General features: G+C 42.1%; 1 protein-coding gene across 1 annotated transcript in view; it reads left to right on the forward strand.

Moving 5' to 3' along the window:
• Positions 1–18365: 18365 nt before the first annotated feature.
• Positions 18366–23622, forward strand: part of NGEF (neuronal guanine nucleotide exchange factor) — a 34924-nt gene continuing 29667 nt past the window's right edge. Inside the window, exons 1-2 of the mRNA XM_062499469.1 lie at positions 18366–18633; positions 21934–22048. Coding sequence (XP_062355453.1) covers positions 18366–18633; positions 21934–22048 — 383 coding nt within the window. The remainder of the gene's footprint in view (positions 18634–21933; positions 22049–23622) is intronic.

Here is a 23622-nt window from a genome sequence, read left to right on the forward strand (position 1 = left end):
GAAACTGGATGTAACAATTGTTTTCCTAAGAGAAAATAACATAGCTGGTCACCTCTTTCTGGATGACAGAGTTGCTAGTGAGGAGAAGGGTAATTTATCATGTAGCCATAAAGCCAATACCCCCTACTATGTTTCCATGTTTACTGGAGTCTTTAATTTATTTTTCAGGCTTTTCCTTGCAAAGTGTCTTGTTCAGGGAGGCTGATGTTTACCTGCAATTCCTCTCCAAAGCACGAGGGAGGCTGCTGCACCAAGATCCAGTACCTCACCTCTGGGCAGGACTGGGCAGACAGGGGAAGATGAGCACACTGGAAACACTAAGAGAAGGGGGAGTTAAACTGGAGGAAGCCATTACTCATCATTTGCAAGTTACACAGCTGTAATGATTTCCAAAGCAGAGACTGTTTCCAGCACACCAGAAGAGTCAAAAGAAACAACAGTTGTCAACAAGTGAATCTATGGCGTATTTAATGCCTGGAAGGAGCCCAAGTGCCAGTAAGGAAAAGGTGCTGGCAGACACCAGAAGAGGGTACTTGTTCCTTCCACTTCTGCCCTTCAAGGCAGCTCACATGGACTTGGAGCAGGACGAGCCATTACATGTTTATTTGCTTTAATCCTCTCCAAGAAAGTGAGTAAAAAGCATAACATTTCCACCAGCCTCAGCTTCTGTGAAAACCTGTTCTGAACATGATCAGAAACAAGATCAAATGACAGCATGTCTTTAAAACAAACCAACAGAAATGAAGTAATATGCTGAACTCGATCCCTTGGTCCCCATCAGAGAGCTCTACACTCTGTGTAGCAGGTAGCTTGTTCTTTAATTATTTCAGATAGGTCCCAAAAGAACTATTCTACCCATTAAGGGAGAGTCTGGGGAAAAAACACAATCAAAAAACCCAGAGAGAGTCAAGTGCAAAACTCAACTAAAATTCTGCTTTCAAGGCAAGCACAAGAACCCAGGACTGGCTGCTTTCTACTCAACATCAGACCCGGACTTGCAGTGTTTTCCAAATGTATAAAGTCAACCAAGCGTTATGCCAAAACACACTCCTTGTCTCACTTAAAGGGAAATAAGACATTTCCATTGGGATCTTGCATAGAGGGGCCCCAAAAGTAGTCAAGTTCCAGTTGTATAGAGCTAAGAAACAGAAGGCCCAGTTTTCTTCTAGAATAATTGCTGCACAGTGCACTCCTGCATGGAAGTTTTCCTTCCTCCTAAGCAGCATGACTGTGCCTGTTCCTGCCATAGTCCAGCATCAGAGCACTCCATCTCTACCCTGCTTATGCCCTTAGACCAGACCTTACACTAAATCTAGGCTATAGAATTTCTTAACAACCTAGGCAACACACATTTATTCAGTCTACTAAATCACCCTCAATGTAAAGTCAGAAAGGTGTTATCAGCAGAAACTGTCAAACAACAAGCCTGAACAAACAGAAACACTCAGAATTCTAAATTGAAAAAGACACAAAACTGGAATTACTTTAATCCAGCAGCAACCTTGAACTAAACAGAAGGTTTATTTTGTGGTAAAAACTTCATACACCACACTTACAAGGGGGTTTTCCATTTCCCTAGCACATGCTCTCCTAAACAATCAGTGTCTGCTTTCAAACCATTGTGGCTCAGCTTGGCAGTAGCTCCTGTGCCTTAAAGTGGAGGTTTTCTTAGCAGGGGAGAAGAATTACATGCAGCAGTATTTTTCTTAAAATATATTTGGTGGAAGAATACAAAAACTGCATTCCTACTTGAACCTACAAAATGTTGTATCTACCTTTTTATTCCCTAGCAATGTCCACAGTTATGAAAGAGAAAAAGAAAAAGAAGAAAAATAAATACCTTTTTTATTCTGTGTCTTCTGGAAGTCACGTCAAAAGGGAAAAAAACAGAACCAAAAAGCACTCCTATTGGATTGGACAAAAGGGAGGCTCAGCACACTCTTACCAACTAATCTCCAACCTGTAAAATTATTTATGTTGGCAGCAATGCTCGCTGTCTTGGATCCCCAGGAAAAGCTGTCAGCTGGCATATAAATACAAGCTTACTTTTAAATAACAAACCTCTTTTGCATATTTGCATAAGGGGTGGTTCCATGTGAACCAGAAAAACAATAGGGAAAGACTTTTACATTATTATAGTAATTAAGCAGCATATTTCTACCTTCATGGGTTGGCACACTGTGGCACGGCTGTTGGTTCTATACAGTTCAGCATGCTGTCTTGTTTCTTGGTCCTCTACTCCCCTAATGCTGAGGAAGGCAAAGTTCCTCTGGTTGCAGCATGCGGACTCCCAGTGCTTTCTCTGAGTACTGAGCTCTGGGAAAGTTTTCCTAAAGAATCTACGAAACTGTTATAACCAACAGGTGATGGTGCTGGAATAATCTAACATTCTGGCTCCACACACCTCCAATCCATCAACATGTTCTTTCTGGATAAGAAATGGGTTAACACAGGAGTGCCCAGGCAGGAATGCAGGAATGACATGCTGATGCATTCAGGTGCAGCTCCCAGAGCCTCTGTGAAAGTGTTCTGAGGCCCAACTATCCTAGAAGCTGCAGGCAAGGAGCTACTGGAGGAACCAAGCAGGGAAACAGGGAGAAGAGTACAAGCCTAAGGTCACACCTGAGGAACAAAAAGACAGCAGTACCCCTTCTCCCAGCTGTGCCCTGGCTGGCTGAGAGGCAGCACCTGCAGCTGCTGCAAGCACCCGAGCAAGTCATTTCACAGCTACATTGTGCTGCTGCTGCGGTCGGAGGTGACAACAGTATCCCATTTCCTACCCCATTTCTTGCTCCGTCCCTTGCTTTCCCCTCTTCTCTACTGAGTTTCCATTGCTGCCATTAACATTTCTTGTCTTTGAAATGATCTGAAAGAATGAGAATAACAGTCCTGTGAACAGATCTTGCTAGTCATGGAAAAAGAGTAAAAAAGGTCTCATTTGATGGTAGCTGTGACTGATGCATGCAAGCCAAACAGGAAGCTGCAAAGGCGTGGATTTACAACTGATCAGATAACCTACCAAATCAAGGCGATGTTTCTGTATTATTCTGTTTCTCTTAAGCAACCCTGTATCCTTTCCTGTGCCAGCAGGAATGCTCGTTTTATCTTGGCAAGTCATCAGAGGATACCACACTGGCAGAAAATTAATCCGGGGGAAAAAAAAAGGTGAACAGTTTCTGCCAGGTCACTGTCCTGGACTGCGTCAGCAAGAGTCCATCAAGCAGCAGAATCTGCAGTTGGAGCAGGAGCATGAAGCTGCTGACAGGAGGAGCAAACTCACCACCCAGACTAGCACTTACTGGATCTAATTAGCTGCATCATAAAACCACACCCCGTGTTTACGAATCTTGACTAACTGGGCAACTAAAGTACAGCCTTCACTGGGGTACACAAGTGAAGACCAAAGGCATTTGTATCTCCCTGCATTATCTGGAATCAAACAACAGTGTGAGGAAAAGTCCCTCCAGAGACAATGTCATTGATATCCACCAGATACTAACTTTTAACAGTGGCTCCTGGAGAAAATCCAGAGTGAAGTAAAGCAGAAGATATTGAAGAGGCTGCTAAGGTGCCAGCTGCCTGAAAGCTAGACATGAATGATTGCTTTATGGATTTCTTCACCTTTTTTCTTCTCCCTGCCTAGCAGTGTTATTCAGGTGATTTTCTGAGTCACACACTTGGCTTCTGCAGACAGACAACCCATAAATACTCATTTGTTCAGCAGAAATCACCTTTCCAAGCTGCAGCTTAAAACTGGTTGTTCATCTCTTCTGAGTGGAAGTCCCAAGTGTGGTGGCAATGGTTCCATGGGCTATGGTGGAAGCATGTATATAGCAGAGTGGCTCTGCCTCTGGACACCCCCCCTTATCATCTCTTTCTCTCTAAGTAAGAATCCATACATTCTCCTGCACCCCCCAGTGGGTTGCCCCACTGTTATAAATACATATTATAATATTGGCTTTTCACAAATATTAAAATGGATGTTATATGTATAATGTTAAAGTAATTTTGCTATAAAATATATAGTTTTTATTTCTGCTATTAACCAAACTTACACATAGTAGTGAAATAGCTGATACAGTTATGCTTGTGGTAATTGAACTGCCTGCTTGGTTGGGATAACATCCAACAAATGTATGATGAAGACCCCTGCTACTATCAGCACCTACTGTCTGTAACAAGTATGGACCAAAGCCCAAGCTGGGGGTGATAATAAGAACAGACTGAAACCACAGCCAAAAATGTGCATGCTCTAAAAAGGTGGATTTGAGGAGGATCCATGCTAAACAGTTCTTGGAACACGTTAACTAGTTTGGGAAAAAGTATAAATATGCATAATTGTTTATGAATATGTAGTAGGCTAATGCAATAGAAAAGGTATGTAAAGGGGTGTCTCCGAGTCTCCTATTGTCCTTTATTAAACTTTTAAATTTTACCAGGAGAGTGAGCCTTGTTTTTCACACCCACCTTTGACCCACTTCCCAGGACCAGTCAGTATCAGACATGGCTGTGCAAAAGCCAACAGTCTAGAAAGGCTAAATCTACTCCTGAAATGAAGGATGTGCTGCTTAGCCCTGCCATGAGGTTTAAATGAGTGAATGCCTGTGCACCATGGTCCCACAATCAACATGTGGGCACCCCGCACTGCCTTCCTGTAGCCACCAACACCACTGACAGCATCCAGGCTCCAGCACTGCTGTTCAGCCTCCAGCCCACAGCACAGACCTCTATTTGCAAAATTCCTCCCTTCTGATAAAAGAAAAGGTGCTTTTCCCAAACAACATGTGTTCTAAACTATTTTACAAAATTGTTCCTTATTAACTATCAGAAATGGATGTCCCAGTGTAGACATGCACAGCCTGAACCTCCTTCTTTCCTTTCAGTGTAAGTCAAAATCAGTGTCACTACTGAAGTTTAAAACAGTTTTAGGCCTGAGGGGGATCAAAATCTTCACTTCTATTGTTCCACACTTATTTCATTGCCCTTATATCTGATTGTTGTAATGAAAACGTTTTTAAAAAGGTTGAAAAATGCAAATAGGATGTGTGGGTGCATGAATAAGAGGATGTAAAAATAATGCAGAAGATAATATAATGACAGAATCCTGAACAATGGAGCATTTGATTTTGGAGAACGGTGTTCAGTTTTGGGTGCCACCTCTTAGAAAAGATAGGGCAATAGCTGCAAAGGGAGGCTGAGGAAGAAAATTCAGAAGCTCAAGAGCATATGTGGAAAGAAATTAGCAGGAGAACAAGAAATGACACATCTAGTGAGTGACATGCAGTCCATTAAAAATTGTCAATGTATATTTCCCCTGCAAAATGCTCAAACCTCATTCCATTGATTCCCAACATCATTAGAAAGGCAAGGCTGGCTCGAGTAATTCAGTGTTTTTGCTATGCTGTACAGTGTAGCTGCTGTTGTCAGGCAGCTGTAGTTCAAATCAAGAGGTCTGTGGGGTCAGATCATGTGAAGTGGCAATTACACAGTACTGCAAATTTTAAGTTAAAACATGATGTGCTGCTTTCCAGGCATTGGGGAACATGGTACTGTTGGTGCAGAAGATAAATCCTATAGATCTGGGCTTTGACTAAAAGTCTGCTCTGTCCGGAAGAAAAAAAAATATATATATAAGCAAGAAAAAGCCAAAGTAATAATAATTATGAATATAACAAGCAAATACTAATGACAGAGCTCTTTGGGGAACAGGGTTCACTGGATGTGAAAACATTCACTGTTCTTTTAATGCCCATTCTAGTTAGGGAAAAGAGCTTCTGAGCACATTTGAGACCAGTACCTTGCTATCTTTATCAACTGTAGGTGAAACAGGCATAAAGAGCAGGTACTCTTTGGGTTTGTACTCTTTCACACTCCACTGACTCCACTTGCATTACTTTTTGATTTCCATCAGGAGGAGTAAGCACAGAATCATGCTGCTGGTGCCTCTCTCACAGTAAATACAATTTATTTCCTCACCTTGTGGAAGGAATTGGACAAAATCAAAAAAATACTCCCTTAACTCAAAGGGCAACAATGTTACCCCACAGCAGACCTGTAAGCCTTCTGGCACTCCATGATGAGTCATAGGTTTGTCACAGGGAAGCTTCCTCACCCTGTGAGAGACAACACCCAATAAACAGCCTGCCTATTATACACATTACACCAATTGTCCATTTACTTTGCCCATTTGGAAGAAAAAGAAAACACTATTTTTGCTAACAAAATGAACGGCACGATCTATTGGGAGCAAAGGAAGAGAGGTGGTGAGGTTTGAGTACAGAAAGAGGATTGTAGAAGCAGGATTTATTTAGCCCTCAGAAAAAAAAAAACACTGAGGAGGAGTCACTGCAGCAATTTGATGACTGGAAAATGCAATAAAACTGTAGCTCCTTGCTTCATGTACTCTGTAGTGCTTGGACACTCAGATAAGCAAGTCTGAAGCACAAGGCTATCTAGATTCACCCTGGGTAATTCTTGCAACAGAGAGGAGTTCTCCAAATTCCACTGCATCCCTTATTCCTGAGTCCTGCCAGCTCTCAGACCAGGAGCGCGCAGGCCTGATGGTGACCTTGATTAATCATTACAGGATTAATTGGTGGCAGCCCTCTATGCCCAGGCCAGGCCTTCAGCTGGTATAAAGGGACATTGACACTGGTGACCATGAATCTATGATGTCTGAGCTCAGATTAACTCAAGCTTAACTCAGTGAACATCTTCCATGGAGTAGGCTGGGCATACAGCTGCATTTTAAAAAAAGTAATGTTGTGGCCAATTAAAATATTTTGAAATTAACAAGACTTAGCAAGTTCAGTAAACTTCAAAAAGAAAATAAAAAGCAAAGGAAATATTAGCATCAAATTCAGCAGGCTATGTGATGCTTTTTCTAAGAGTTAATCCAAATGCAGTGTTAAAAATACAAAGTGAGTTATCCTAGGATGGAAGAGAAAATTCTCTCCTAGGTATATCATTGATCTAAGCAATCACTATTATTTTTCTCCCTTTGAAGCACTGGGCATAAGTTGCCCCCAGAAGAGGGACATTCAAATCACAGCAAGCAAGTAGCCTTGTAATAAGAAATTATTTCAATAAGGAGAATTATCACAGGCATTTGAACTGAAATTGAACTGAACCAAAAAGCCTTAAAATAAAACCGGGCTGGCTCTGCTATATCCACCCCAGTGCCCAGGTATGTGGTCACACATGAAATTAAGAAATGGCAATCTAAAAATAGTCATAAATATGTAGGTCTTTTCATCTCAAATGGCTGTAAATAATGTAAAACAAGAGTAGCTTCTCAGCCAGTGGGCCTTAAAAATGGAAGCAAATATTATTTACTGTTTCCACTTGAGTTTGCAGATTTGGACCAAAGTTTTGCCCAGTTGTTAAAGATTTATTCGGGAGGTTTAACAATCCCCTGTCATTACCCTTGGCACAAGCAGTGCAAAGGACGTTCAGGGCATGTTTGTACTAACTTATCTGGGTAAAGAGAAAGCTGTTCCTTTAAACTTTGTTTGCTGTGACTCTGGAAACTGAGCAAACAAAATCTGAGGGACACTTTACTCCCGAGCAAAACTGACAGGAAAGTACAAGGACTGAAGGACAGCAACCCTCTGTAGGACATACCTACCTCTGGATTCACAACTGAATTGCAAATCACTAAAGGTTTGGGGGAGTTTAATTCAGACGTTTTGGACATACCTCACCCCGATGACAAAGAAGAGACTGGCTCAGCCTCTGAGTGTCAGGTGAGTAAAATCCTGTTCTGGGGGGATGCTGGAACTGCCTGAGGAAGAAACCTCAGGCCACAAATAAAGGCACAAATCCAGTGCCCAAGAAAGAACTGACTTTGCTCTACAAGCAGAGTCACACTGAAGGAGTCCTGTGCAAGCCAGAGACAGCACAGTTGTGGCACTGTTTAAACACTGGCTGACAGAGAGGAGAGACACCACTGGCACAACCTGGTAGGCATAAAACCCACCACCCACAGGGAGGAAGCCTAGTCAGAGGGGAGACCCAGACTGCACAGAATGGCATTAATGTGACCAACTGAACTGCATACATTCCCAAACCAGCCAAGCTGTGTGTCTTTTTCCACAGGCAGCACAAGTTGTGATTTTTCCTGTCAAACGTTTATGTGTGATCTTGCTTTAAAAATATATATATAAATAAAGACAGGAAATATGAAAACCAGCCTGTTTTCCTCTTACCTCCAGGCTGATCCTTCCCCTGAGCCAATTTTTCCTTTCACTCTCAGGAGGCCAATTGCTGTGAATCCAGTGTAGCTGCGAACTCTGTCCCAGCACTCATGTATGTTCTTAAATGCTCGAAGTAAACAAGGACTCAAATTTCTAAGAACAAACCAGCTCTTCTGATCTTAAACTATCAACAGATTGGACCTTTATTGTGGAGCTGTCACTTCCAGACCTAGCTGATAGTAGGGAATTGCACTAAAATAATGAAAGCTATTTGGAATATTGTGCTGAACCTGCAAGAAGTACTAATTGGCTGGTAACCATTTTAAGAGACAGACAGGAATTTTATTCAGGGCTGATTTTCTACAGATTCAAATTGGTATTGTTAAATCTACTTTAAGAAAAACTGTAAATACAGAAGAATTTTACATACCGTACAATACTGTCCGTGAAACACTGCAGTAACTGCCAGAGGAGAAGAACCCAAAGAGCCCATTGTCCCACACTGCTATCTTTTGGTGAGGATATTTGCAAGACAATGTAAGCTTTAACAATATAACTACCCCATCTGTCCCTGAGTATGTGACCATTGCCTGGAGATTTCACCCAGATTTTCCTTTTCAAAATAGCTTGTTCTATGATTTCTACAGGCAATTATCATTCCCCCCCACCAATAGTTGTTGGAGGAAATAATCCATGTTTCCAAGCAGCGCCCCATGGAAACTGTCCCATCATATCTAAAATAAGGAAAACTGACAAGACTCAGTAAAGCCTGAAACAATCTGGAACTCTCATCTCCCTCTTGCCTTCTCTTTCCTATGTGAAATCATATTGGAAACAGATGTCTATGAAAAAACAGGTCAGTCAGGTTACTCAATCTGCAAAACTTTGACTTTGCTATTCCAAGAGGGAGCAATTCCTAAAACAAGAACCCTTTTTAGGACCAGTTGCAGTCAGCTCAAATAAAACTTAAAAAGAACAACAGGGCCACTGAGGAACTAGAAATCTAGACAAGATGCTTGCTTTTCACTTGGGGACTGAAATGTAGAAAACATCAAATGAAAAATAACCAAAACCAAGAGAATATTCAAACTAGTTCATTTTTTCCTTTAATTGCAGTATATTCCAGAGTTCTTTTGAACACATCAGGTTTTCTCGTGTCATGCTCTTTCACTTACACTGATTTCCTGCTCAAGTAACTCAGAAGAAAAAAAGACTATAGAAAAATGCAGGAGTATTCACAAACTAAAATATACTGCACCCAGTCCAGAGATAGGGAACTAAGACTCAGAGATGGGGAACTAAGACTGACATGCTCAAGATTGCCCAGGGAGCTGCAGCAGAGCTAAGAAATTACATCTTCTCTCCCAGAACCCAATCCTGTGTCACAGCCATGAGATTAGCTACCCTCAGCCCAGCCTTCCTCTTTCTGTGCCTAAAAACTGGGAATGAAGAGAAGGGTAAAAACTGCTGTTAGAAGGAAAGATCCAGAGGTGAAGGTTTTGTCAATGTTTTCCAGTACTTGGGTAAAGTGAGCTACAGAATTGCAGTTGCAGACACCATGGCACTAATTTGACAAGAAGATGGAGACTCCCTGTGGATATACACACAGTCAGAGCACTGCACATGTCCCTCATTTTCCATAGAGCCATGCTGGCTAGTGCTGCAGCTGGCAGATTAGAAGAAAGTGGGGAAGGCTTGGGGTTGATTGCCCTGGGCTAGTCCCCCAGTACTGGGAGAGAAGAGACTGCTGTGCACTGGGAGCTGCAGTCCAGCAAGCCTCTCTTCCCACCGGGGTATAAAAAGGGCCATTTCTGAAGGGAAAGTTTGCATCGGTCAATGCTGTTTGCTAATGAGTTTCCACAGTTGTGTATCAAGTACTTTTCCTGAGTTACTGAAGACACATGCAGTCAGAGTAACAAGCTGCAAGAACAGAATCAGATTATGTCATGTTTGAAATTAGCTGAAATTAGCTTAGTGCAGTTGACAAGGATAGCATGGCATAGCAGCACTCCAAACCTGCCTGGCTTTTCAAACTAGCAGTAACCAGCCTAACAGGATTCTGATGTCTTAGTGACTTCTGGCTCCCTTGCAGCTACACATTTGCAAGCAGATTCACCAAACAGGCACTCCTTAGACCCTCCACCCAGTAAACACTGAGGAAGGAAAAAGTGAGAACTCTACTATTTCTTGGTCAATAAAATTAGCCTTCTCTTTCCCTCCTTCTGTAGGGAAGTTTTCAAATTAAAAACCCTGTGAATTCTTACCTCTCTGCAGTTCAAACAAGCACCTATGCTCATTTCTTCCATAATAAGTGTCTAATATACAACCAGCAAATCTAGAAATAGAAGTGGGCATCATTATATTTTTCCCCAAGAGCAGCACAGGTCTTGTCTGCCCAAGGGACACTTGGCCTGTCTGCCTACTAATGAGTCTGTCTTGAAAAGCTTCAATCAAGACATCTGTTAATCCTTTTCCAAGTGTCCTAGGATTACTAAACCTCTCTGCTTTCAGCAAGGCATTATGCCCTGGATATTATTTCTCGTACTATGTTTTTAACTAAATCTTTTCATCAGAGTCTAAAGCTTCTATACCTTAGTCCTTTAAGTGTTTTAAGTAAGTTCTGCGTTGCATACACATTCCGTGGCTAGAAGGCTCCACACAGCCCAAACAGAACAAACAAAAAGCAACAAGGACTAGCAACTCCCACATGCAATCCTGCAAAACAGAAGAGATCATCAGGCAGACTGCTGAGAGCCTTCCTGTGTGCGTACTTGCAGAGTACATGGGTAGCTCTTGCTTTGAGGCTACATCCTGCGATCTGCCCCTAAGCCATGAGCTGGTAATTGTGCACTTCCCCCCGGCCTGGGAGATTCAATGATTTGTTTTTTAATTAATCACTTACCTTCCAGAGATAAGCCTGGAAACCCTCAGGAGTTTTCAACCACAGCTACTTAGCAACAATTTCACTAGTATCTTCTCAGCAGAAATAAGGAATGGGATGGCATCAATGGCATGAATATTCCGTAAACAGCAGGAAGAAGGGAAGGGGGCTTCCTCTAGAGGCAGGAGTCCTTGTTAGTAGAGAGATATCAATGACGTCAGTAGAACAAGAATGAGTTTTATGCATTTTACTTCTCAGGACTCTCAAAATCTTCAAGCATAGATGCATTTTCATCATTGCATGTGCAATAGTCTAAGGTCAGGAATAGAAATAAGGTCAGATTTTTGGTCTATTAGTTTTTATAATAAAAATCAGAAGAGTTTGTAGATTTCCACTTGTGCTCTTCTGTATAATTTAAAAATGAGAATGACTCCTTCTACACAGCTGGAGGGAATGTGTGTGTTTATATATGTGCATATATGTACATATACACATAGCTCCAGAGGCAAAATTATTTAACACCTTAGCTATTGCCCATGGCTACATCTACTACAGGAGACCCAGGGAATGAAGCATGGAATTCAATGGGATAGGGCTAGACCACTCTCTGAGTTGCGTGGAGTGAGCAGGGATGACAATTAGTAGTGGCATAAAAGAAAGCACATCTTTTTAAGTAATTGTTCTTGAATCATAAAGAATCAGTAAGCAGTAAGAAAGATAAACCATGTTGCAGCAGAAAAGTATGCAGCTTTTAGTGTTATTTATGAAGTATGTATTGATATATATTAGCTAATTTACACAAAGCAGTGAAATAGTCCATGTTTTATGCAGAGGAAATTGTATGAAAGCATGTATCCTCTTCTGTCATGTGTCATAACATTTGTAGAACACATTTATTTGGTGGTCCTTTGGACACCTTTATGCATAAAACTGCCCACAACTCTGGACTTAATTCCAGAAATATTTTTAGATCTAGCGAGAACATTTGAGTAATTTTTAGCCACTTTAAATATACTGTTTTCTCTCTCCATCCCCATTCACTTGGTCTCAGGGTTTCTAAAGCAAATGGTTTGGAGGATTTATTATATGGGGCCAATGTATTTATTTTTAGTCTCTGAAGTGTTTCTAAAACAGGTTTTCTGTAACATGTGCAAGACAAAATGGTTTATTTGTCACAAAAGTGTAATGAACTATATAATTCTGTCTTGGTTTTGCTTGCTATAAATAAGGTACCAGCACTAAATCATGGCAATGGTACCATTATGGTAGCTTCCTCAGCTGAAAGACTGTCTCAAAATGGGAGTTGTTTAGTTTGATTCTGTTAAGTCTGGTTATAGAATTCAGTCTTATTTACAATATAAGTACAAAATGTTTGATTTCTGGAAACATGTGGGTCAAACTATTTGATATGCTTTCAGCCAGCATGCCCAAACTTATTGTCCAATTATCTCTGGCTTTTGCTGCAAATGTGTTTGGTCCCTGTCTTACTCTCTGGTCAGTCTGTTCTCATGTCTCATCTGTTTGTCTCCACCTCTGTGCCTTAATCAAATTATACCTTGACCTTTCACCTAAATAGTTGATACTCCTTTGTCGTGTACCTTGCTCTGGACAGGGACATGTGCTTATCTGTCTTTTGTCACCACCTAATAGAAAGTGTCAATTATAAACACTTCCAAGGATGGCAGTCCCAACCAGGAGCAATGAAAATATAAATATTTATAGTCAGGCAGCTGAGGGCCATGAGAGCTTTAGGGTAAGATATTACCATGCCTATACATCCTTCTGCTGGAAGTCAGTCCCCCTGGAACAGGAGTAGCTCAGCAGGACACGTGAGACCACCACACTCACACTGGCTCCAAGTCTGTGCCTTCACATCAACCACTGATGAGGCTAAATGAATTCATAGCTGCATCTGCTGAGAGCTAAATCTGCCAGAGCCTAGGGCTGAGTCTGTGGGTGTTACTATTCCCCTGACTCAGACAGAAATATCTCCTGATGTAAATGCAGGCCTGAGCTTGTACAGAGCCTCAAAGCCTCTGTCAAGATCCTCTTGCATGTGGCACTCCTTAAGGGTTTGGCACCCACATGAGCAAGAGTGGCTCCCTATGAGTAAGGCCTGCTGCTGGATTTTGGACTGTGCTGCATACCAGCAGAGCTGGGTTTGCCTCATTATCATGCAGAGTGAAAGAATTTAGAGATGACATTCCACTCCAATTAAAACCAAGCAAGATGGACAAAAGTCACTGCCTAACACATGACCAAGGAGGTAATGGGGAGCTCTTGCTGGTGGGAGACAGAGGTTTGGTTTTGGTTTGCACAAGACTTTAAGAAAAGCATTTTAAAATGAAACTGTTAAGATGCAGCTAAATTGGCATTTGCATGTACATTCAGACAGTATTTAAAGAAGAAATATTAAAGAAGCTATGTTATTTATAATGGCTTGAAGTAAAAATTTTGTCTTAAAAGACTTCTATCTGGTTCATCAAATATACATAAAAGGTGCATCCCTATATTCAGCGTGCAAAACCTTCCAGATGAGTCATTAATAGGGATTTTACACTTGAAACAACTTCAACACATAAAAAGGATGAAAATATAATATTTTCTGCCTTTATACAGCACAAACACACTACAGCCAAGACAGCAATTTCTGCATTGAGCCCCAAAACAGAATGATATGGAGATACACATCATTTCAAGGGGCATCCAGCCATGGATGGATTTGAGCTGATGGCAAAACTAACACAGCACTAGGTAACTCAGAGTAGGGGCTCACTGCCCTGTGTGCTGAGAGCACCCATCTGCGTATTTTGAGTGGACACTCAGACTCATCAATACTGTTATCTTTATTCCTGGTAGCAGTAGGGACACATTATACAATCACACAAGGGCAATTCTTCTGTGACTGTATGTCCCTATATAGGCAAACCACTCAGTCAAGTTGTATTCATAACTCTGATTTGCTGCTTTGAAACATCCCTGAGTTACACAGCTGGAGATTTCAGTCTGTCTCTAGTATTAATTAAGCAATCTTCATTACTCTTCCAGGCTGGGCAACAGCATTGTATAACATCAGCAAATTGAGCAGTTTTCATTTCAAAATCCTTGTGTTAACTTCCTTATTACAGTACTTAACACTTTTCAGTCAGCCAGTACACCTCCCCACTTTAAAGAGGAATTAAAAATTTATTGAAGGACTGGATTCACCAGTAAGGAGAGCCACCAGTCTCATCCTGCTGCACCCCTTCCATCTCAGGGAAGGCTGTGAGCAGGGAGCCAAATAAGTCCCACACAAATGATTGCTTTGTGGCAGTGGAAGAGAGGGTGCAGAAAAAATCCTTCCAGAGACACAGGCTATGAGATCAGGGCCAGCACCAGGCACACCAAAATAGGCCATTATACAAAGTACTAGGGAGGCAAAGAATCCATGATCCAGCTGCCTGCTCTGCTGTGCTGGAGCTCTGGAAAACTGCCGCTGAGACAGGGACCAGGGCATGCGGAGCAGCAGATTTGGCAGGGAAGGAGGTGGCTCTTTCCAGCAGCTAAGACACCACTTTCACCCCTCCTGTCTCAGCAACAGCTGAGACAGGCAGCCTGGCTTTCCAGGGCTGCCAGCCCCCAGCAGCTCCCTCTGCTACCGGTGCCCACCGGGGCTGCCACCAGTGACAGACCACACAGTCTGCCTCTGCCACGATTCGTTTAACTGTGCCTGCCTGGCACATCGTGGGATGAGGGAGAGATGCTCAACTGGTGCCAGACTGTACCTCCTGCTCCAGACTCCCACATTAAACTGCCCAGAATAAACCTATTTGAAATACCTGCAGGTCTGCACAGCTGCAATCTCAGTTTTCAGTCTGCAGTTTCTGCTACTAAAAGCATCCCTATCTTTGATTAGCCCTAACTGGTTAACAAAAGTTACACCTAATACACCTTTGATATATCTGATACCTTCCATATCCCTTTAAGTCCATTCTCTTTATACAGTAGTCACATCCACAGCCAGCCCATGCCTTGAAAACACCTCTGGTCCCACCCTCCCAGAGGCAGCACTACTCCCTGTTTCCTACACACATCCACATGTCCAGGTCCACACTCTCCTAGGAACCTCAGTCCCTATTTAGCTTGTATTAGCATCTTACCCAGCACCCCTGAGTTCAGCTGTTCTTGTACAAATTCATGGTATTTGCTGGTAAATGCCAGATTTTTACATAAGCAAGTAAAATCTCTGTACATTCCAATTCCTGGAGGCTGGATTATGTGTGAGTCAAAACGCATATTTCTAGTGTTGCTGTATGTGCATCATTTGCTGGCTTCACTGTTGTCATCTTTTCCTTTTCCCTACAGATTGCTACTTTGGTTTCCACAAGCTCTGGGGAAGTGTTTGCCTGCAAAGTACATTCAGGTGGGTGGTGACTAAAGCCATGCGATTTCAACGTGGCATGTAAATATACTTGGGAGGGGGTACTCCTGACTAAAGACCTGGTACTCACCTACCTCTGACTATCAGAGATTAATACCTTCTTAAAAAATTCTCTACAAACACTCAGGCAGGGGTAGTCATGGTCCACACGTGGTTGAGCCATTCTCTGTCATTGAACAGTTTGACTGCTACCAGGAAAATATTATGTTAAATTGGAATGCATCCTTTAAATTATCCCTAGTTTTTTTAATACACATAAACAACTGGAAAAATCAGGACTATTTGATTGACACATTAGTAAATGATTTCTCAGTACTTCCTTAGAGTATCAATTTAGAAATCAGAAGTATTGACTTCAGAAATGCATTCTGTTCTTGAATTCTTCATGAAGAAAGTAAAAAACAGTATATGTTGTTTATAATCACCACACTAAATGAGTACCCCCTCCACCCCTCCTAGAAAACATGAAAGTCTCTCTCTCATCCATTGCTATCTTTGCTTCTGGTCAAGGATCTTATTTGTTAGAGATGGTTTGATAACCTGGAAACAAGTTAATTTTTCAGGACAGGCACCTCTCACTCCTCTGATGAACAAAAGAAGAAGTATCTGGTAAAGATAAGCACACAGGCTTGCCAGGGGTACTGAACACATAGATAAGTTTTTGGGTAACCCTGGCCATGCAGGATGCTCCTTCTCTGCCAAGGATCTTTCTAAAAGCCCAACAACGACATCCATGTACTTTCATATTTGCCAGGTATGTGAAAGGGGAAAACAGTCTTCTCCATGCACATCTGTGCATCTCTTTGCCTAATGATCCCTTTGGACATATAGTGGTTTTGAAACTACTCCTGGCTGGTGATCAGCACCTGTGAAAACTTTATCCACTGTTACAGTAAAACACCAGCAGCAATTTGCAAAGCATTGCAAGCTACGTCAGCTTTGCAAAGGTCATGAGAGAGACAGGCCCCAGTCTGAGTCACATGGACAAAGGGTGGCCACCCGAAGCACAGAGGAACTTTGATGCAGAGGAGATTGTTACAGGTTCATGTCCTCCCATGCCAAGGCATAAAATAATCTATAGAAAAGAAATAAATAAAAACTTGGCAATTGTTATAATTTGGGGTTAAATAAGATTACATCTGTAATATTAATTGTAGTCCAGTTAGAAGATGTACTTTCATCACAGTTGCAAGGATCAAGCTTTTGGGGCTCTAGTTTTGGGACAAAAAGAAAGGCACAGGAATAGAAATAGCCTCTTCTTTCTTTTCAAACTGTCTCCAAGAGCCGCTGTTTTTATTCTGTTGTTACACACACACACAGAAGAAGAAACAGGCTTAGTGAATCTCTGTACCTCAGAGTAGTTTACAAACCAAACTTAACACCACCAACAACAAATAGGTCCTTCATACACTTCCATTAACTCTGGAAACAGTCCCAGAACAACCACCATAGTTCCAAACAGTCCAAAAGGCAGAACTGAAGTCAGGATCCAAATTTAGAGCTGCATGCTGTGGTTCAGGTTATGAAAGAAGAAAGTAGATTTTCTCCTCTGTAGAGCCAAGGAGCTCATGCACAGAGCATGACTTCAGGGAGTGACCTTCTCTTTATAAGGATAAATCATAGTACCTTCAAAATTATTGGAAAGCAGAGGATTCACAGATGATATCCCAGCTGTCCCTGATGTCCCAGGATCTGCTGGAATGACCCAGAGGGTAAGCACAGGAAATGTTTGTGGAACAGGTAAATTCACAAAGGTTGCAAAAAAACCATAAAGAATTGAAACACCTACTTTCTAAGTTATCTTGTGTCTTGGATATACTGTAACATAACAAACCAGTGATACATGTGACTTCTGAAAACAGCATCTAACTAATCCACAGCACAGTTTTATGCCTTTCTCTCAGCCTGCTGTCAATTTTATATTCACATTTTCTATACAGCATCTCTTTCTACTACTCATGACAGCCCCATCAGTCACAAAATCATTTTATATACTCAGAAAAACTTTGACAGCTGAAAGAATTCAGCAAAGAGAATGCTTAAGTAATCCACTCACATTTTACCCAGTCCTACAAAGGCTGAAGGATCAACTGACATTTTGCTATTGTAATGTGCCTCCCAAAAACTCTTGGGAGTCCTGGCATAGTCCACGTACTGACACACAGAGCTGAGGATTTTGGTGCTGGAGTCCCTGTGTCAATGAGAAGGTACACTGGAACTTGAGGGGAACGCTGGGAAAGCAAATCAAGCCTCTGCATTACATAATCTTGTCTCTTCTACCTCCATGCCCAACAGTTATGGAGTTTTCTTCACTTACCAGCTGTTGATAAGTATTACAAGGCACCCAGCCCTGTAAAAGGCATTAATTATTCTATTACAAGGAGAAGTGCACAGATAATAGACAGATTTACAGAGCTTTCTCTCCAGCTCTTACCTTCTATTCCATAACATTTTCACCCTCATAAAAAAGGACATGGCCACTATCTGTTATAAACTCTAAATCAACCAGTAATACCAAACCAAAGTATAACATTTTTCCAGTAACATCTGTTATATATCATGAAATGACAACCATGAGCATTTCAAAGCTAACTTCATGACATTAAAATAAGGTGATGACTTGTAAGTGATGACTTCAGAATTATCTCCAATAAAAAGTTCTGTAAGGACCATATTATCCTAAACAGATGATGGACTTTGGCCTCTGAACTAACCAGAACTTTGTTCTCTCTTCTCCTGCTACGTTCTGTTTTGTCTGTCTCCAGTTCTAATTCAGATAAAGCTGATGGAGTTGTGGATGCTACCTGTCTTCTGCTGCTCTGCCACTGATCCACTGTCTCAGTTTCCATAGAGACAATCTCTGGAAGCCATGGATGAGCATGGGAGAGAAGCCACCCACAGGCTCTCCACTGATGGGCTCTGGCAGGGCCATTCCCAGCAGGTCCTAAGAGAGTCAGGTTCGGTCTCTGAAGGTGAGGAAGAGTCAGCAGGTGTTAACCCAGTGACGCATGAGGGGGACTTGCACACACAGTACATTGCTATTCAAAGAAACTCCAGGTACTACCGATCCATGAGGCTGCCAAACAGAGGGAAAAGAAAGACTTCAAGAGAGGCAATGCACATGCAGCGTACTACAGGTGAGTACTGATCCAAACAGCATTATGCTTCTTTTTCCAGTGAGATTAGGAACTAGAGGAGTAAATAGAACAAAAGAAAGACAGTAAGATAAAAAGCAGCTCAGCATTCAGCACAGAACACCCTGTCACTCCTGACCTACAGCACAGCAGGCAGAGGAGTACCATCCATCTTTTCTCAGCTTGGAAATGTAAAATGGTTGGATGTTTAAAGAGACTCTAATCATAAAGAGAATCTAAACATATGTGGGGTTCTGCACTGCCACCCCTCTGCTCTGAAAGAGATAAAAAAACTTAGAGAAAGATGTGAAGCTGTCAATGAAGTAGGGATTTATTTAGCATACAGAAATTACATATTCAAAAGTACAGAAAACAGTCAGCAAAACCAGAGGAATTTGCAATGGCTCCTTATGAGGGAGGAACAAGAACTTCTGTGAAAGCCTGCACTTTGCACTGAAGAGAGCTGTAAGAAACACCTAGGCTCCCTTTAAACAAGGAGGCTGAAATAATGGGAACACCATCCAGAACATACATGCACTCATCTGTGGCTTCAGTAGAAAAGGAATGAGCTGGCTTTCCCTGAGTGTGTACAATATAGAACATGACTGCAAGGTTGAGCTGCAACCAGTCATCTTTCAGGTTCCAGAGCTGGAACCTTGTCTGAGAAGATGTCTGTGAAAGAAGCAAGATAAAGATTGGAGAAATTAAGACAGAGTCAGGAAATGAGCTATTGCAACACACTGAGAAGCACTGGAAACAGGGCTGCATGAAGGAAATGGAAGTGGTTTTAATCTAAGTCCTAAATGACAGAGACCTGGAACTGGGAACATAGAAAATGCCCTTTGCTTCCATCTCCCAGGTACTTTGAGAAACTGAATTTTAAAATTACTTCACAGCAAAACTACCTATCCTATCTTCAGGTTATAATCTAACAGAATCAATGCACTGGACTATGAGCTTTGGATAGCTGTGTGAATCAAAATGATACACCACTGCTTATGTTCCACTGTTGTGCAAACCACTGAAAGCTACTGCTTTGTCATGAAGCAGTCACCTCTTCAGCTCCTGAAAGTAGATGAAGTTCCTGAAGTTAAAAAAAAAAAAAAAAAAGACATCCTCCTCCACCCTCCAAATGAAAGGAGTGTGGGAAATGTCCCCAAGGAAATAGGTGTGTCCTGCCTGCCTCGCCAAAGGAGCCATGCTATTTCAGCGGTATAAAGGTCCATTCAACCCTGCGACATGGACAGAAGGAAAATCCTGTCCTTTCTCCAAGTTTCCAGGCAGACAGCAGCAAAGAGCTCCTGTTTAATATTCTGCTACTGTTGCAATGAAGTTTGTGGATAAACAGTGTTGCCTATGCCAGAGCAGAGCAGCTCTCCACCCTGCGGGTGCAGACACGACCAGAGCAGAGCCATTCTCCCCCCGCCTCCCAGAGCACTGCCGCTGAGCTAGCTCAGCACAGACCCACCCTCCCTCCTGCCCCTGGGTGCCACAGTGTCCCCACAGCTGCCGAGGAGGTCCTCACCCCTGCGACCTGCAGCAGCGCTAGCACAGAAGGACTTTTCATAGACCTGCAGCATCACGGCATCAGGACGTTGGCAGAGGAGGACATCCCTTATGTCTGGCCAGCGTCACTGAGGAAGGACAAGCTAAGATAAGGGCTTCTCTCTTAGCAACTCATTAGAGCATCCACGAGGCTGACCTGTGCTTCTCTACCACTCCTCTCCCTGTATTACCGCTACTGAACCAGGATTGGTTCCAAACAGGGCTTTTCCTTCCATGCCTGCAAGTGCTCAGCAAGACACACTGGGAACGTGTCTCTTCTCCAGTCTGCACAGCAAGACCTGGACTAGGAGCAATAGCTCTTTCTCCAAGGTAACTGTAGCAAGTTCTCCTCAGAGCTACAGCCTTTAAATTCAGCTAGGATTGTGTAAGCAGCATTTCTGCTCTCTCTCTCTACTTCCCTGAATCCATTCAGTCTCCCTGAAACTGGACAGCAAGTGCTTCTAAACCAGCCTTATTTGTAGCAGGAACTTCTGACAGCATTTGCTGACATGCATGGAAGCAAGGGATGGGTGAGCTGTTTTATATTGCCTTCCAACCCATTTGAACAGCAGCTATCCAAGAATGTGATTCAAGCTCAAATGTTAACCTGTTCTCATTTCGCTCAGGGAACTGGAGGGGAGGAGAGGGGAAGGCAAGAAGACAGGAAGAGACAGAAAAGGCAGTGTAGGATTTAAAAAATGATAAAAATAAAAACTCAAGAAATGATATCACAGAAAAAAAAAATAAATCCAGCTGAGGGAAGGGCTTCCATATAGGCAGGCACTCTTTGCACCAGCCCAGCTTTGGCTTATAGCCTAGGAGCTGTAAAATGTAACTGATGCTTTTCTTTAACTGGAAAAAGAATTTTTTGGTTTTTGTTTTTTGTTTTTTGTTTTAATCAATCTTTGACAGAAGGATAAAATGTTTAAACTATTCAAAGTGAATAACTCAAACTGCTGTCTCATAAGGCCTTGGCTCTAATTTAGGAAGTTTTAAAATTCTGGATGTCATCCCTTCCCTCTGAAAATTGATTTAAAAGGTGCATCAGAAGCCTGCTTCAGTCAGAGCACTGACCTGACTGTGCTGTCACCAGTATTAAGGACAAACAGAATCATGACTTAGACCAAAATATTTCTAATGAAAAACAGCAAGGCCATTTATCAACAAGCATAACAATGGGAGATTTAATTTGAAAAGTGAGATGCATCCTCTCCTGCCAACTACTGCAGTAGTAAGCCTTGGACTTAATGCAGCTTTGACTCCCTGTAAAAGAATCAGTGGTTCATCTGAGGGAAATTGGAGAAGCAATTAAAAGTAAAGCTCCTCTCTCACCAAATCTAACCTTGATTTATCTAGTAAACTGAACACCTACAGTGTACCTGAAAGCAGAGCAGTAATGAAGCCTTGATTTGGGAAACCAAATATTGGCATGCACAGGCACACACAGCTGAACATCTTCTGCTTAAATAATTGTGCTGAAAATCACTCATGTTGGGATCCAGCCTTCAGTGGTGAGAATGCTACTCCCATACATAAGAACTGATACCTTAAATCCAACTTCACCTTTTCTCAGCTGCATTTACACTATACAGGCAGATGACACTTTGGTCTTGTTTGAAAATCAAAGCTAAAATGTAACCACTTTTGTGTCTTGTGGTCTTCCTGTTGCCTTTGGTGGCAGCAAACCACTACGTATAGTAAAGGTAAATTATGAAAATGACAGTTTTAACACCCTCTTGGCTTTCTCTTATATCACAGGTTCACTCAAAAACTATGAGCCCATCAAAGAGCCTCTGAATGTTTTATCTCATAAGGGATCACCATCTCCAGCAAACTCTGATCCAACAACATTAGATGAATTATTGATCCAAAGGTAAGGAGGTTCCCATGCAGGGTATTCCCCATGCCTTCCCTGAAAACTAGTCAGAGTGGTGTCAGAGTGAGAGTGCTCCTCCTGGGAAGGACAGCTGGACTAAGCTGTAGCTCTGATCCATGCCTTCTCACCTTAACTTGTGGTGCTGCTTTCAGTCTAAATGACTTACACAGTAGAGTATTAGCATGGTGGTAAAAGGGTCTTATCAATGTGGATTTGGGGAAGAGAGTGAAGGAAAAAGGGGGAACAAGAGGACAGTGGGGAAAATGGAAAAAAGGGAAATGTGATGAAGGATCAACCAGTAACATTAGCAAACTGAGCAGACTTCCTTTAGTAGTTTCTTGAGAATAAGGAGTGCCTGTGGGCACATTTCGTTATGGAACATCGCAACATCAGGATCATCCCATTCTTGGCCTCCATAGAGAGCTCTCCTGAAGCCTGTTACACAACCCCACATGGAAAACAAGATTCTATAGCTGGAGAAGTAACAACAAAAATTTTTTATAAAGTACTCAGACTTTTTGTTTGCTGTTTACTTTAAAGAACTCATAAGCAACAGAGGCTTTCAGTGAGGTAGTCATTTTTGGATTAAATCCCTCAACAACAAAGGTCCAGCAGAAGACGCTGGTCCCACAACTCAGGAATTTATATACATCCCATAAATCTGCCCTGACTCCTGTTCTCTTGGCACTGCAGCCAGGCAGAGAGGAGCAGCCACCTATCCCTACATTTTCAAATATAACTGAGGTTTTCTCCCAAACTCCTTCTCCAACTGCTCACTTCCTGTGTGTAGAACTGTGAGATAGACCCTCCTTCTATTGTAGATCAAGCTGGAAACAGTAAGCACTTGTCCTCTAAGGGTACATGCATGCTGCTGCACTGTCTAGTCCTAATTACTGAGATCAGGTGTGTTGGGGTAATACAGAATAGTTTCCCAGGCACCTTTCCTTATGGAGAGGACTCCAACAGAATAATTTTAGCCAAATGTCAAGTTGTATTTAAATAAATTAATTTTCTTGGCTAAAATTGATTGCCCCTTGGCCATAAACTGAGCGTATGAAACTAGACAGCCACAGTCTGCTGCGATGTCAAACCCATCTGCCTTCCTTTCCTTGGGGCATAATCATCACTGTCAGTCTGACATCCTGACACTGGCACTTAGGCAGCTCTGAAATGTGCAATTTCTGATTCTCCCTGGAGCTGGAAACAATAAGCCTGTGCTAGGAGTTAGTTCTATCAAAGATACTGCTGTGCACAGAGCCTGGCAGGTCAGTACAGGTTCTAAGTCATGTGTCTGCTAAAAGCAGGCAGTCCTGCTGAGTGGCATCTCTTGAAACTGAGCGCAGAAATTTAACTGAGAATGAGACCAAAGTTCCAGCTCAAATTCAACCCATGTCCCTTTCCTTCTCCAGAAGATCAGTTGTAATTTATAAGAGAACCACTAGAAATCTGCATTGGGAAAGCCTGCAAGAGCCTAAAAAAAATTGCAATTATTTGGAGTAATCAATAGTATCTCACTTTATTTGGAAAAAGTGGCTATTATGCAGATAAGAGATTTAAAATATTATTGCTGG

This window comes from Cinclus cinclus, chromosome 10 (assembly GCF_963662255.1).
Source record: "Cinclus cinclus chromosome 10, bCinCin1.1, whole genome shotgun sequence".
Taxonomy (NCBI): Eukaryota; Metazoa; Chordata; class Aves; order Passeriformes; family Cinclidae; genus Cinclus; species Cinclus cinclus.